The sequence below is a fragment of the Megascapheus bottae genome, chromosome 16 (genome assembly GCF_031878675.1).
Source record: "Megascapheus bottae isolate mThoBot1 chromosome 16, mThoBot2.hap1, whole genome shotgun sequence".
NCBI classification, from domain to species: Eukaryota; Metazoa; Chordata; class Mammalia; order Rodentia; family Geomyidae; genus Megascapheus; species Megascapheus bottae.
The window spans coordinates 52,286,606-52,302,607 of NC_143524.1; the positions used below are offsets into that span (position 1 = coordinate 52,286,606).

General features: G+C 37.8%; 1 protein-coding gene across 21 annotated transcripts in view; it reads right to left on the minus strand.

Annotated features, from left to right (window-relative positions):
- Dlg2 (discs large MAGUK scaffold protein 2) overlaps window positions 1-16,002 on the minus strand; it is a 1,918,473-nt gene that overhangs the window by 517,519 nt on the left and 1,384,952 nt on the right. For all 21 annotated transcript variants that reach the window (XM_090348516.1, XM_090348525.1, XM_090348524.1 and 18 more), the window contains one exon: window positions 15,551-15,720. In XM_090348516.1, the coding sequence (XP_090204642.1) occupies window positions 15,551-15,720 (170 nt within the window). The remainder of the gene's footprint in view (window positions 1-15,550; window positions 15,721-16,002) is intronic.

Genomic DNA, 16,002 nt, shown 5'->3' on the forward strand with positions numbered 1-16,002 from the left:
AGGTAAGAGTCTCATGGAATTTCATGTCTGGATGGCCTTGAACCGCATTCCTCAGATCTCAGCCTCCTAAGTAGCTAGGATAATAGGTGTGGCCACCAGAGCCCCAGCTCTTCTTAGTAGTTTTTTTTTTTTTCATCATAAAAGATGGAAGCTGGGTAGTCGGAACATGGCTGTCTGCAGGCCGGCTAGCCAGAGAACCTTCAGGCGGTGCAGTCTAATAAGCTGGAACACTCAGCACCAAGGGGCACTGATGCTAACATGCCCCAGGCAGAGGCTAAAGGGCAGGAAGTCCTCTGCAGGGTGACAAATGCAAACTGGTATTTGAAAAACTTAGACAAGGTGGAGTCTCTACAGAAAAGACAGCGCTCAGAATGCCTGGCGTTTGTATGCACTGACTGGCTTTCTCTTCTGCTTTAATTTAATCTGGGATCTTAGCTTATTGGACAGTGCTGCTCACAATCAACATGTGTCTTCCCCCTCACTTGCTGTTCCACATGCCAATCATCTTAAGAAACATCCCCTGGGGCATCCAGAAGTGCATATATCAGCTTTGTGCTCATCTGTTAGGGAATCACCCACTCCTGCCAAGTTGAGAATCAACATTAATCATCCTAACAGATACATGTTATACACATGGACAACATGGTTATATATTACTTTCTAAATCTAAAGCATTCTTTTCTCCAAATTACATGTTATCTCCCCCACTCCATGACCTGTCCACGATCCTCCTATGTTACCTTTCCATCCATGGCTGAGATGATAAGTACCTTAGACCATCCCCAGCCTTCTCAGTTTTGATGGACCCCCATTAACTATTTTTTCCTGCACTCACCAAGAACTATAATCCTCATAACCTCAGCCTCCTGTGTAGTTTAGAGGACAGTCACTATTATTTGAGATGAAGTGTCGTGACCTTTTTCCTCAGGCTGGCCTTGAATTGAGATGCCCCTATCTGAGTCTGGCAAGTAGTTAAGATTACAGACACAAGCCATCTCAGCCAAGATCTCCAGGGCATCATTTCTAACACTTACATTTTATTTCTGAGAAATTACTCTCAGTTGACCACACCAAATTCTACACTGAGTTTTGGTTTTGTTAACTTAAATTGCTAGAGTTCTCTTAAGTAAAGTTGAAAGAGTTCCAGTTAAAAGTTTTTGAAGTTGTAAATGGCAATAAAGAGGAACTGTACCAACTAAGTTAATGAGAGAAGTAACTAGGCATGCTTCCTCATTGAGTGGGTCACAGTGCCTTGTGCAAATGAATAGAGACTAATTTCAAAGTGATGAAGGGAAAATTCTGAAGAGAGCAATTCAATTTCATCAAGCCACTGGTGGGCTGCCAAACCCTCAACCATCATATTTGGTTTTTAAGGATTCATCCAAAGTCTAACCCTTCTGAAGTCTGATATAACAGAGGCAGCAGGAAGTGATTATGCAGTGTGGCTGCCAGGCACAGTCTAGGGTCTGTCTGCACGAGAGATAATCAAGCAAATGAATGTCAGACTGTGCTATATTGGGTAGTGAGGAAATCCATGCAATCTGACAAATCTCAGTTTTCTGTTGTAGCTGAGATGACATACACAAAGACAGAGAAACATCTCATCTGTTTTTGCATTCCTGTCCCTGCACATTCCTGGCCTATGAGAACAGATACTACACTAAGAAGTTTGTTGAATGAATTCAGGTGAATTCGCCCATCATTCCTCTTGCTAGCCAGATTGTGGGGCTTGAACTCTGGGCTTGGCGATATCCCGGAGCTCTTCAGCTCAAGGCTGCTGCTCTTCCACTTGAGCCACAGAGTCACTTCCAGTTTACTGGTGGTTAACTGGAGATAGGAACTTCAGGGACTTTCATGCCCAAGCTGGCTTTTGAACCATAATCCTCAGATCTCAGCCTCCTAAGTAGCTAGGATTACAGGCATGAGCCAGACATATTTAGTTATTTATTTATTGCCAGACCTGGGACTTGAAATCAGAGTCTGGCCATGGTCCTTGAATACTTTTGCTCAAGGTTGGCACTGTACCACTCGAGCCACAGCATCACTTCCAGTATGTGGTATCTAGGAACAGAACTCAGGGTTTCATGCATGCTAGGCAAGCACTCTACCAAAGGGCCCCACTCCTGGCCCTAGCCAGATCAAGTTGATCTTTTTTCCCATTTTTCTTTTTCGGAGCATATGCAATTTTCTTTTTTAAAAAATGTTGATGCATGGGCCAGGAGTTTGGCCTAGTGGTTAAAGTGCTTGCCTAGCATGCATGAAGACCGGGGTTTGATTCCTCGGTACCACATATAGAAAAAAGCCGGAAGTGGTGCTGAGGCTCAAGTGGTAGAGCTCTAGCCTTGAGAAAGTCCAAGGACAGTGCTCGGGCCCTGAGCTCAAGCCCAGGACTGGCAAATAAATAAATAAATAAATAAAATAAAAAAAAAATAAAAAATGTTGGTGCTATGTTACTTCTTAGGCCTGGTTATAAGATTTCTTTTTTTGGGGGGGGGGTGGGTCATGGGGCTTGAACTCTGAGTTCTTCAGTTCAAGGCTACTGTCCTACCCCGGGCCTAGGCATTGTTACTGAGCTCTTCAGCTCAAGCCTACTGCCCTACCTCTTGAGCCACATGTCCATTTCCCCTTTTCTAGTAATTAATTGGAGATTAGAGTCTCCCGGGCTTTGTAGTGTCTGGGTTGGCTTTGAACGGAGATCCTCAGATCTCAGCCTCCTGAGTAGCTAGGCTTACAGGCATCAGTTACTACTTTGAACAGTTAATCCATGATATGGATACTAGTGGAAGGAGAGGGAATGTGGTCAAAAAAATTTTAGTACTTGTGTCAAAAAAGGAACAATTAAGCTTTGGGGAAGTAGGAGGAAGAAGGATGGAAGAGTGATTAGAAATGTGAGTCTGAACAAGATACTTCACATGCAAATATGAATAAGTCAAAGCGACACCTTCTTGTACAACCAATTTATGCTAAATATAAGTATGGGGAAGAATAAAGGAAAGAAAAAAAAGGGCAAAGGGAGGGAGGAGATATTCTTCGCCATGTTTTTATTAGCATAAATTCGTTGGAGATGTTAAAAGTGTTAGCATATGCAAGGTCTGGGTTTGATCCCCACCAGTTAAAAAGAAACAAACAGGTAAAGATATTTTAATATTGCTATTCAATATGGTGGAAAAATTTAAAACTATCAGCCTCACTGAACTCTCCAAAACACCTCTTTCACCTTTGTTACAAAATAGGGACCTGTTACAATTTTGTGGGATACCTGATGGAAAAAGATACCTTGACCTTTCATAGTGCAATTCGTTTACTATGCAAAAGGCATAAAAGGTGGGTGTGATGCCTTAACCTATAGTCCCAGCTACTTTAGGAGCCTGAGCAGGAAGGATAGAGGTTCAAAGTAGGCTTGGGGAAAAAAAAGCAAGACCACCTGGGTAGGGGGGTTGTGTGCTTGAATCCATCAATATAGAGAATGTAAATAAGAGAAACTTGTTCCAAATTATTCTGGGGCAGGTGAAAGTCTATTGAAAATATAACCAAAGCTAGAAGGGTTCAAGCTGCAAGACTCTGAGTTAAACTTTTACTACTGACCCGAAAGAAAAAAATATAACATCATACAAATATATGGGGGTATCTTTGTATGTTTTAATGAATGATTTCCTTTTTCACTCTTAAAAAAATCTTTTTCATGGTACTGGGGTTTGAACTCAGGACCTTGTATTTGCCAGGAAAACACTAAAACTCCAGAGCCACCCTTTTTTGCTTTTCTTTTTGAAACAGAGTGACACATTTCTGCTTGACTAGGTTTAGACTGTGATCATTGTAGCTAGAATCACCACCCTGGCTTGTTGTGCTCAGTATACTGACTGAGATCTTGACAAACTTTTGGCCCCTGGCCTGGAACTGCAGACTTCCTGAGAAGCAGAGATGATAGGTGTATAACAACATGCCAAGCCCCTGTTTTCACTTTTATCAGTATCTTTGTATAAACAAAAATTCCTCATCTATTTAGTCAATTTACACAAATTTTGATAAAGTGATCTTAGGGTTTTACTATCACTGAGCTTCCTTGCTTTCTACTTGCATTCTGCCATTTGAGACCCACTTCCAACATGGCTTTTACTGGTTTATTAGAGGTGACATGTAGAGTGCTTTCAGCTACTGGTATTTGGCTGTGTGTGTGTGTGTGTGTGTGTGTGTGTGTGTGTGTGTGTGTGTGTGTATCTCCAGCCTCTAGCTGTATGATTTATTAAATGATTTATCTTTTCATACACATCCACAATGTCACTTTTATTACATACACATATTCCTCTATGTGTTTTACCTATTTTTGCATTTCTTTCTTTTAATAATTATAGCTTTATGCTATATTTTAATATCTATAAAGTCTGGACTGCTCTGTTGTTCCCTTTCTAAAATTTCCTGCTTTCTTGTTTATTACATTTTGCATGTGAATTTTAGAATAAGTTTTTCTTGCTTAAAATTTTTTCATTGGTGCTTTTACTTTAAAATAATTGTAAAAATAAATCTGAATTTTTTGATAGTGTATCTCCTTTTCTAATGACAAGTTAGGGTGTCTTTCCCATTTGTCCCTTACTAGTTCCCACAGTTACTTTTATATAGCTCTTATATGCATATTGAAAGTTTATTCTGAAATGTTTATGAACTTCATTGCTATTATAAGTGACACATTTTCCTCTTATATCCTTCATTTCATCACTGTGCTTATAGATCTTCATATATTCATATGGCCTTGATTTTTTCATATTAAATTTGTACTTGGCTATGCTGCTGAAACCTGCTACAGCTTAAAATAATTTTAATTATTTCCTTTGGTCTAGCAACAAAAAAACATATTTTTAACTTTTCCACTCATACTCAAAGTCATATCCAGAAAAAATATAGGCAATAGTTGTGATGGGGAAATATTCTTAAGAAACGTTGCATGGGTGATAATGTTCGTGACTCTTGACTAAGTCACACAGCTTTTGTTTAGTGCTTCTGTTATGATTTCTTCTTTTACTTTTGAAATCTATGCTCTCAACAATCTCTCTTTGTCATGTTTTTTTTTACTGTTTATCACATATTCATAAATTGGGTGATGCTATTATTTGGCTAATTACTGAATTCTTTGGGTCTGCAGTTATTTCTTTTTGACTCATTCTAGGGTCAGTATTTTGTCTTTGAGCATTTGTTTTACAGAATTTAAATTTTCATAAGTTCTATAAGGTGAGTAATTTCATTCTGTTACTATTATTAATAGGTTGAGATCCTGATCACCCCTTCTTTTTCTTTTTTTTTTTTTTTTTTTGGTCAGTCCTAGTGGTTAAACTCAGAGCCTGAGCAGTGTCCTTGGACATTCTCAAGGTTAGAGCTGTATCACTTGAGCCACAATCCGATGTGTGTGGTGTCAAGGAACTGGACCCAGGTCTTCGTACATGCTAGAGAAGCATCCTACCACTAGACCAAACTCCCAGCCCATCTCTCTTCTTTTTTTATTCCTTTTTTGTTTCTTCTAACCTTCTTCAGATGCGTGCGCTCTCTCTCTCTGTCTCTCTCTGTCTCTGTGTCTGTCTTTCGGTCTCAGTCTCTCTCTCTCTCTCTCTCTCTCTCTCTCTCTCTCTCTCTCTCTGCAAGTTACAGGGATCTTGGGTGTTACTATTTGTATGAGTTTAGGAATGTCACTAGGCTATATGTGTAATAAAAATAAGTTGTAGGATTTCTTAAAGACTAAATAAAGATGTACATATAAAACAGAATACTGCCTCTCACATAGAAGTGCACGATAAGTTCTATTATAACAGTAAACTTGGACTTCTGTTGAAATTATGGAGTTAGCAAGTTTTCTCTTTCTGTTTTCATGCTATTCATGGTAGGATACCCGAGCAGATGTTCTCTTTGTTCTCCTGTAGCACGTAACAGGTCTGTCAATTTCCTTTAGGTACTTTTAGATACTTTAGGTAACATCCTCTTTTTATAGCTATGATAATCATTTTGTCTTTCTGTTTGTATATTTTGTTGTATCCATGTCCTGTACAGGAGCAGCAAGTACAAAGGAGCTAAGCACAGCTCAGCTGAGGTGGAAGGTCCTGGGTTGTTTTTCTGAGAACATTTAAACTGTGGCCTCTTGAGGTTTTCTCAATGTCCTACATCATTCAACAACAAAAATCAGTTGGAAATCAGCTCAGCAGAGTGTAGATTTTTGTCTACCAAAAATTTTGGTAGAAAACTTTTCATATAAGCATTATTTTTAAATTTATCTTGAGATTTATTTTATTTTTTTTTGTCAGGGTAATGTATAGAAGGATTACAGTAACATTCGCCAGGTAGTACATTACTTCTCACACACTGATAACCCTTCTCATGTTTTTGTTCCCATTTCCCTCCCCTCACCCTTCCCAATCATCTTGTTTCCCCTTCCCTGTTTTGATTTTTATTGTTTATTATGAATAGTATTTTATTTAGTGCTTGAAAATTCATGACCCTCTAAGAATTTAGCCAATGTTTTCCTTTCCCAATTTTAGGAGCAGAATGTTTATTGTAGTTCACTCTTGAGTTTTAAATTTTCTGTTCTTTTTTATTGTGATGTATAGAGAGGGGTTACAGTTATATTTGCCAGATAGTTGGTGCAATACTTCTCACACATTGATATGCCTTCTCATGTTTTTGTCCCCATTTCCTTCCCCTTACCCCCTACACCCTCCCAGTCATCTTGTTTTTCCTCTTCCTTTTCCTATTTCAAATAAACAAACAAATGGTACATATAATATACCAGATAACAAAGTCAGATACTATCACAATATGAGATTAACCAAAGGGCAACAAAAGAGAAGAGCAATAACTAAGTACATTAAGAACAACAATCATACAAGATAAAGCTCTTGTTTCCATATCCTGCAGATCCTTCCATTTAGTCTCATCCTATATGACCTCATGTACCTAAGTTTTGAGCTATTGTAATCCTCTGCTAAGAAAGTCCTAGATGTGTACTAATTATTGAAAATGAGGGAAACCATTGAGCCTATTTTCCTTTGGGTCTGGCTAACGTTACTTAATATGATTTTTTTCAGGTCTTTCCAATTCCTTACAAATTGGAGCAATGTCATTTTTTCTGATGGCAGCATAGAATTCCATTGTGTATAATTACCACATATTCTTGATCCAATCATCTACTGAGGGACATCTGGGTTGGTTCCACATCTTTGCCATGGTAAATAGTGGACATTGTTGTGCTAGTGGCTTTCGTATGTCCTTGTTTCTGGACATTTGGGTAAATGCCAAGGAGTGGGATTGCTGGATCATAGTGGGGCTCTATGTTTAGTCTTTTGACAAATCAGCATACTGCTTTCCATAGTGGTTGAACAAGTTTACACTCCCATCAAAAGTATAGTAGGGAATCCCTCCTGGCCATGTCCACTCCAGCATCTATTGTTGTAAGACTTCTTGATAATGGCCATTCTAACTGGAGTGAGGTGGAATATTAAAGAGAGATTCTCTGAAGAGGAAATAATAATAGCCTATCTTGCCATTTTTATTTGAAGACTTTCACTATATTTGTAGGATAGACTTTATATTTACAGATGCTAGACAAAAATAAATACTTTGCAGCTTACATCTTCCTCCTGAGAATACCATATTTTTATCGTCTGGTCACCAAATCCATACCTCTAGGCTTTAGTCTGAACTCATTTCCATGCTTTAGCATTCAGAGCTGAGTGAAGCAATATTATATGAAATGAAGTATTTATTGAATGTTTTCTCTATACATCTGCTTTTCCTTAAATATAGAAGAACATGTAAGATGTATTGGGCCCTGATGTAGAAACACAGATAATTGTATTTAATATACTCATTTAACAGTATTTAAAAATAAGGCAAATCCAAGCCTATACTCCAAGTTCTAAAGTAACTTTATAAAATAGCCTCATTGGCTGAGATAGCTGAAGACATTTATAGTTAAATGTCTTCATGGCAGCAACTCTAAAATGTGTCCTTTTACTCTTTTTGACAGAGATAAATATTCATAGCGATTCCCAAAGTGTTTTATGTGTATAATAAAACAGAATTTTTGAACACTTAGACTATATTTAATAATATACTTTTAAACAAATCTACTTTTCAATGCAAAAATTTTTTGAGCTTAAAACTTTGTTCAGGGAAGTACTGATTATAAATTCAGTTAAAAACATGGGGCCAGGATTGTGGCATACTGGTAGAGTGCTCGCCTTGTATAAAGTCCTGGCTTCAATTCCTCAGTACCATATATACAGAAAAAGCTGGAAGGGGCACTGTGACTCCGGTGGCAGAGTGTGAGCCTTGAACAAAAAGTATCCAAGGGCAGTGCCCAGGCCCTGAGTTCAAGCCCCAAGACTGGCAAAAAAACAAACAACGACCACCACCAACAAAACCCATGGACTACTTTGGCCAGGAGCATGGCCTAGTGGTAGAGTACTTGCCTAGCATGCACAAAGCCCTAAGTTCTATTCCTTCGTACCACATACACAGAAAAAGCCAGAACTGGTACCGTGGCTCGAGTGGTAGAGCTCTAGCCTTAAGAAAGCCCAAGGACAGTGCTCAGGCTCTGAGTTCAAGCCCCAGGAGTAGCAAAAAAAAAAGCAGAACAAGACAAACATAGAATACCTTAAAGTAGCACAGCAGTAAGCAAGCATGTGTACATGAAGAAATAAATAATAAATAGCCCTAGTAGCCACATAGGAAAAGTAACAGTATACTAGTTCCTTCATTTCCAAAAGGGTTTAACAATGTGACCAAGTAATTTGCTCTTCAGTACATTGTCATATGCTGTCATTTGCATGACTGTATGGATTACAGTGGCAAAATTGTAGTATATTCTTTCTCATGGGAATCATTTGTTATAAGCTACCAGTGAAGTTTGTTCACAGACATACTTTTGAAATATGTTAATTTAGAGACAGCATCTAATACATAGGCATGTATTTTGTATCCAGAAAAAGTTATCAATTGACAATGTACATATATTAGAAATTATAGGGGCCAGGAGTTTGGTCTATTGATAGAGTGCTTGCCTAGCATGCTCAAAGACCTGGCCAGGTTCAATTCCTCAGTACCATATACATAGAAAAGTGGTACTGTGGCTCAAGTAGTAGAGCTCAAGCCTTGAGAAAGTCCAAGGACAATGCTCAGGACCTGAGCACAAGGATTGGGAAGAAAAGAAAAGAAATTATATAGAATATTACTAGAAAACAAGGCAAATTTATCAAAAAGTGTTGTCACTTATCCAGTTAGAAAACAATTGTGATCTGGAGGTATGACTCAGTGATGAAGTGCCTGCTTCAAAAAAAGAGGAAGATTTGGATTTTGGTGACTGAATCTGTATATTTTATTCCAATCAGTGCTAGCACTGTATGTACATGGAGGCAAATTTCCTTTTGTATCTAAGGGAATAACTTTGGAAATTCATAAGCATTGAAAAGAAAATGTAGAGTTTGGAGAACTCATGCCAAATGGTTAAATGGTTCATTTGGGCAGCCCATTGTTTAGAATGGCCCCTCACAGAAAACAAGTCCACCTACCACTCAGAACTTAAGAGCCCGAGTACAAAGTAAACTGTGGTGTGTATTCAGACATATATTTGTACTTGCATTAAAAATGAATGTATATTATGATTTACCTCATGACAGAAAACATTGGGGGAATGCAAGATAGCCCCTTGAGTAGTTAGTTTCTTCCACTGCTGTGGTATGTACCTGCAGAGCTGCCATGGTCATAAGCCACCACATTCTGGAAAGCTCAAAACTTTTCTAATCTAAATATGCTAAGATAAGGGAATGTTCAATCTAGCTTGTCAAGTAGCTATCTGTGGACTAAGGGACAAAGGAAGTTCTATATACTGGGTGCTTGTTCTAAGTATAAAGAGCATATAGTTGATTCACAATGAATATTTTAGTTATTTGGTGTCCATGCAACAGATAGGATGCGGTCAAGAATAATCTAGTCTGGGCACTGGTAGCTTATGCTTTTACTCCTATCAACTTAGGAGGCTGAAATCTGAGGACTGAGGTTCAAAACCATCCTGAGCAGTAAAGTCCATGACCCATCTCTGCTTAAACAACACAAAGCTGGCAGTGGAGCTGAAACTCAAGTGGTAGGACACTATGGTTGAATGAAAGAACTAAGCAAGAACGTGAAGCCCTGGATCCAATCCCCAATACAACCACCACACATATAAAAGAAAATCATTTATTTGCCAAATGACCAAGTTCTGAAGTTTTCAGATGAGTTCTTTCATAAACATTGGAATAGTCCGCTTTCACTATGTGGACTTCAGAAAAAGAAAAAGTACAACAGTAGCTGAGAAGCAAGAACAAATTAGAAAACAAAATGCAAGAAATGATTATGCATAAATAGAAAAGTGGTAAATACTTTAGGTTAGATATCTGATAAATCCTGTGTCTATAATATGCAGTTAGGATGTATGATGTGTTGACATTTAACCAAGCTGGTCAACACATTTATCAAAATTAGTTTTTGATTAATTGGATGATTAGGCAATATGCTACAAGATTCAAAGTTGCTTTGTTCCAAACTCCTATAGACACAATATAAGGAGCACAAAAGTGGACCGATGAAAGGACTTTCCTCATAAGGGACTTACTGAGATCATCAGCTTCTATAGATAGATCATTCCTTTTCCTACTTGCTACTCTTCAGTGCTTTTCTTGACACCTTCCTTATCTCTCAATGATTCCCATGTACTACAACCTAGAGTTGGAGTATCGACTCACTTCCTTTGTAAAAGCGCTTTTGAAGTGCTTTAAATTTAAAACAGGCCAATTAGAGTTCATAAATCTAGTTCATTAAGTAGTTAGAATTTAAAGCTTGTTCATCTCTCTAATTTGTGTTGCTGGTACTTTTGCTTTCTACAACCTACAGGTTGCTTGAATGGTATGTTAACAAAGGAATGATCAGAGAAACTTAACAAGTTTCTAGGAATCAAAGATTGCTTCTGGTTGGATGGATTAGCAAAAGCTTTGTGGGGAAGACAGTATGGATCTGGCTTTATGGGGATAGATGGGATGTCAATTGCTAACAGTCACAATAGTAAGGGAAGACATTCCAAAGTAGGGAATGAGACGAGTAAAGGCTTAGAGAGAGAAGCCTCTCTAATAATAATTAGAATAATTAATGTAAAAGTATTAACACTATGACAAAGGAATTTGATTATACACTAGCATGAGTTCATTGCAGCTCTATTCAATTTTCAGTCAATTATAATACAATAGAAATGTTATAAACATTCCTCTGAAAAGAACCCTATGCACTGGGTACTCAAATTGACTTAAGTTCCCTGCACAATTTAGATCTTCTTTGATTTAGTTTTGGTTGGCTGTGAAGTCTAAAATACTGCTTTCTACAGATGGGTATCTGTCTTCCCCTTCAAATGACTTAACACTCTAATTTCTTCTTGTGACTACCTCTCTGACCAGGAGATTAGGAAAGTTTTCATACATCGTTAAGATATTCTAACTACGAATGTCTTGTATCTAAATATTCATAAGTGAAGTACACAACTCCAAGTCAACCACACTGTCTGTGCAGTTGAGTGCTGGAAAGTTAGCATCACATACATATGAAAGGGTGACTCAGCGAGCAATTCGTATAGCACACAGAACACTAAATATGGAGTTGGAAAAATGTAATAAATATAATTCTGCCACAAATCACTGCTTTGAAGAATTCATATTTTTATCAAGCACAAAGGATTAATACTATCTTCCATTTTGTGCAAAATCAAACAAACAAACCAAAACCAAAACCAAAACCAAAAAACCAAACAGAAACAATCTCCAACTGAAAACAGAGTGTTTGGAAAGCCTCAAAGTCAATGCTTATAATGATTTCAAATAGTCAAAGTAGTAATATTTATAATTCTTAAATTAGCAATTATTGGTAGAAAGTGAAAAAACAATCACTGGAGCTGGGTGCCAGGGGTTCATGCCTGCAATCCTAGCTATTCACGAGGTTGAGATCTGAGTATTCTGTTTTGAAGCCTGATCCAGCTTCAGCTGGAAAGTTCAGAAGAGTTTCACCTCCAATTAACTAACAATGTAGAAAAAGCTGTAAATGGAGGTGTGGCACAAGTGGTAAAGTGCTATCCTTGAGCAAAAAGTTACACTGCCCAGCCCCTTAGTTAAAGCCCTAGGGCCAACACACACACACACACACACACACACACACACACACACACACACACACACAAATGGGTTATTTCCTCAAATATGCATATTTGAGAAAATATGGAGGGAAGTAGTACATGTTTATCTTTCTTTTTTGCCTATCTGGGGATTTGAACTCAGGGCCTGACCACTGTGCTTGGTCTTCTAGCTTGTTCTATGTATGTGGTACTGAGGAATCAAACCCCAGGTCTTCGTGTATGCTAGGCAAGCACTCTACCACTAGGCCAAATTCCAGCCTCCAAAATAGTACATTTTTTTTAGATCTTTTCAGATATACCATGGACTTCCAACATGTCCAAATAAGACTTCTTAATCATCTTCTATGCACAGGTGGCAGCCTCGGTAGAAGCCACAGCCTTGTCTTTGACACACACTTCATCTTATTTAGTAAGTGCATCAGATATATCTCAAACACATGGCTCACCTCGGTTCTCCATGCTGATAGCCTTCAAGTAACCCCTAGCAGATCCCTGCTCCTTCATTCTTAATTCAATCCACTCCTTTTCTGGTAACCAGATTGACCTAAAATTGACAGTCTCCATAATATGCTTCTAATGGTTAATGTTTTGCAATAGCTTTTCATTACCTTTAAAATAGTGGTGAATCCTTAAATACAGTCAACAAAGTTGGGCATCTGGCCCCTGCCTATTTAGGGTATATAACTTCAGATCATACGTTGTTCGATCATTTCACTATGTACTATGATTTTCATGTTTGAACGCTTTATTTCAGTCCAGAATTCTGTTCTCTACACTTCACCTGGAGAAACTTTTATTTTAATTTATACTTTAAGGTTTAATTTCGTGGTGGCTGCTTCTAGATATCTTCTTTGACCTATTATGCAATTGGTTCTCCTTTAACAATCTTTTCTGGTAATTCACATTACTTTCCCCAGTTTATATTACAGGTCTAGGATTCTATAATTTCTTGGAGAAATTAGATAATAGCCTATTAAACTAATCAATTTTGAGAGCTGGAACTAGCTTTCCATTATGTGAGTAGACAGGAAGTTTTTCATAAAAATTTACTGAATTGCTGAAGTTTATGTATGTTCAACTAGTTCTGTATTTTAGTATCCATAACAGATTCTATTTAGCTGGACTGTTGATGTGACTGTTCAATACAATCAAAGGATCCACGTACATGTTATATTTTTAATTTTCTAGAGCATCTTGTTTCTAAGATGAATGGTTTTAAGATGAATTATATATATATATATGAATGATATATTTGTTAGAGTTCAAGCTCCATCACAGAACTACTTTCATTTTGTCCTGTATGAAAATTAGTTGGCTTTACATCTATCCTTCTCATTAGAGCTTTGTGAAAAAAAGAGATCCTACTGGAGTTATCGTCACAGTTATAAGGATTTCTGTGATATAAGTTAAGCATAAGCAAAAACTCCTTTGATATAGTCTGTAGTTGAAACATAATAATTTATAAGGTATGGAGAGAAGTTAAGAAAGCCAAGATAGCATCAGAGTTAATGCAGAAGGTATTTTTTTTTATTTTCAAATTTAAAGCAGTGGGAGAGAGATTAGGAATTCAAATAATGGCTAGCACCCTTTCTTTCCTTGTAAATAAGTAGTCTCTTTATAGAGAAGTAAATCCCCACATGTGATCTCTGCATAAGGACAATGAGGAAAGCAAGGCCCAGTCAGCAGAATCCCTACTGACCAGCTCTCAGGAAAGAAAGTTATTTCCAACAATTTTCTACCTCTTTCTGGCTTGGCAGTCAGGCTTGTGTATAACTCCATGTTCCATACACTATGCACTTGCTTTGGTCCGTTGCCTGTGTATACCCTAGTTGATGAATGTTCACTGTTCATTTCTCCCCTTCTATGAAACGGAAAATCCAGCCCCCACTCCAGGCTTAAGGAATAATGCAGTGCCCATGGAAGAAAGACACCTGGAGGGGGTCCTACTGCCAACATAAAGATCCAAAGGAGGTGTTCCTGGAAAACAATGCGAGCTTTTGGTCATCATTTCCCTACAGCCTTGAAGTGCTCTGCTGAGCAGCTGGGGGTCATTCTGTGACTTGAAGTGCAGGAAGCCAACAAATGGATGGTAATAATTTCCTGAGTGCTTAAATGAATATTTGCCTAGGGGTGTGTTGAATAATCGCTGCTAATTAAACTGTACAAATAACTACATGTTGTTTATATATAGTATGAATTTTTTAAAGAAATAATGCGTAAGCTTGGTTCATTTGGTTTAAAAAATCACCTTTGCTAATAAAATTTTAGTAAATAAGTAGGATAGGGAGTCCTCTTATATATTAAATAAAGATGGTAGTATGAGAATGTTTCACTTAATGCCTTTTTTGATATTCAATTCTGTGAATTTAGGACATCTGAATTTAAGACAAGAGAGATCTTACATTACATTGATACAAAAACTGAGAGCTATAGTAGAATGTACCACAAATAACACATAACCACAGCTAAATTTGTTGGGCATTCATTTTGTAGCAGAGTTTGTTCAAAACACTTCATATGAATAGATTCATCTAACCTTCACAGCATCTCTAGGAGCCTACAATACTTGACGTGTATTTTCTAAACAAGAAAATTTAGGCAAAGACGGATGTAATGTTTTGCTGGTTAAATCGAGGTAACTGTCTCATGGACTTTTCTGTATAGACTGGTTTTGAAACTCATTCATCCTATCTTAGCATCCTTTGTAGGATGCATGAGCCACCTGTGCCCTACACATTCAAACTTTAATCTTCATAAAACCTTCGCAATAATCCTGTCTTTATGGTCCCCATTCAATAATAAGGGGATTGGTCCAAGCAAATGAGTCTGCTAGGGTATAGTGAACCAGAGTTTTACTAGGTTAGCCAAGTTGTAATGATCCAGAAAGTTAAAAAAAATAGAGATGTGCTAAGTGGTTGTTGATATCACTATTTACAGACTTTTTACAAAAGTCCATGCTTTCCTTTTCTGAACTTATATTTAGAGTTTTGGTTTCTGTAAATTCATTATTGTAGACTTTCTCTTAGAAAGCAATGGACATCAGAAAAAATTAAAAAAGAAGATAGTACATCAAAAGCTGATTAGAAAGCCAGCTGACAATGGCTCATACCTATAATCCAGCCAGCCTGAGAAGAAAGTCCATGACACTCCTTAGCTCCAATTAATCAAAGAAAAAGTTAGAAGTGGCCCCATAGTTCAAGTAGTAGAGTGCTAACCTGGAGCAAAAGTAGCCCAAGGGCAGTGCCCAGGCCCTGAGTTCAAGCCTCAGGACCAGCATTTAAAAAAATGGATTAGAGCATATACTTTAGTTATATGGTCATCCATTTGTGTCTTTGTATGACTCATTTATGTTTCTATTACCTTTAGGCCCCTTGAAGAGCTTGATTTCCACAACTGTCTCCAAAATGGGCCGTCTTCTACGCACGTACAAGCGGACAATGGAGCCGGCTTCCTTGAGGGCCTCCACTGCTTTACTGTGGGAAACCTCAGACACATCGACCTCATTCACCCGCAGGATACAATCATTGACCCTGTAAACGAGGAGAGGAGAGAAGGTCAGGAGCAGCTAAGAAGTTAATACCTTTCAAATGGTCCTATTTGGAAAAATCCATAAAAATGCAAGAAATTGGGAAAACCTCTAACTTCTCAGACCTTCTTGTCTTCCACAAAGTGTTCATATATTCAATAGTTTCCATCTTGAACTTCAATTGTCTTTACTGGGAAGGTATTACAGCATGGTATTACGGATGGCATGTCTGGAATAGCATGCCTTCGAAGATATCAGTCAATTACAAGATTATTTTGATTGACTT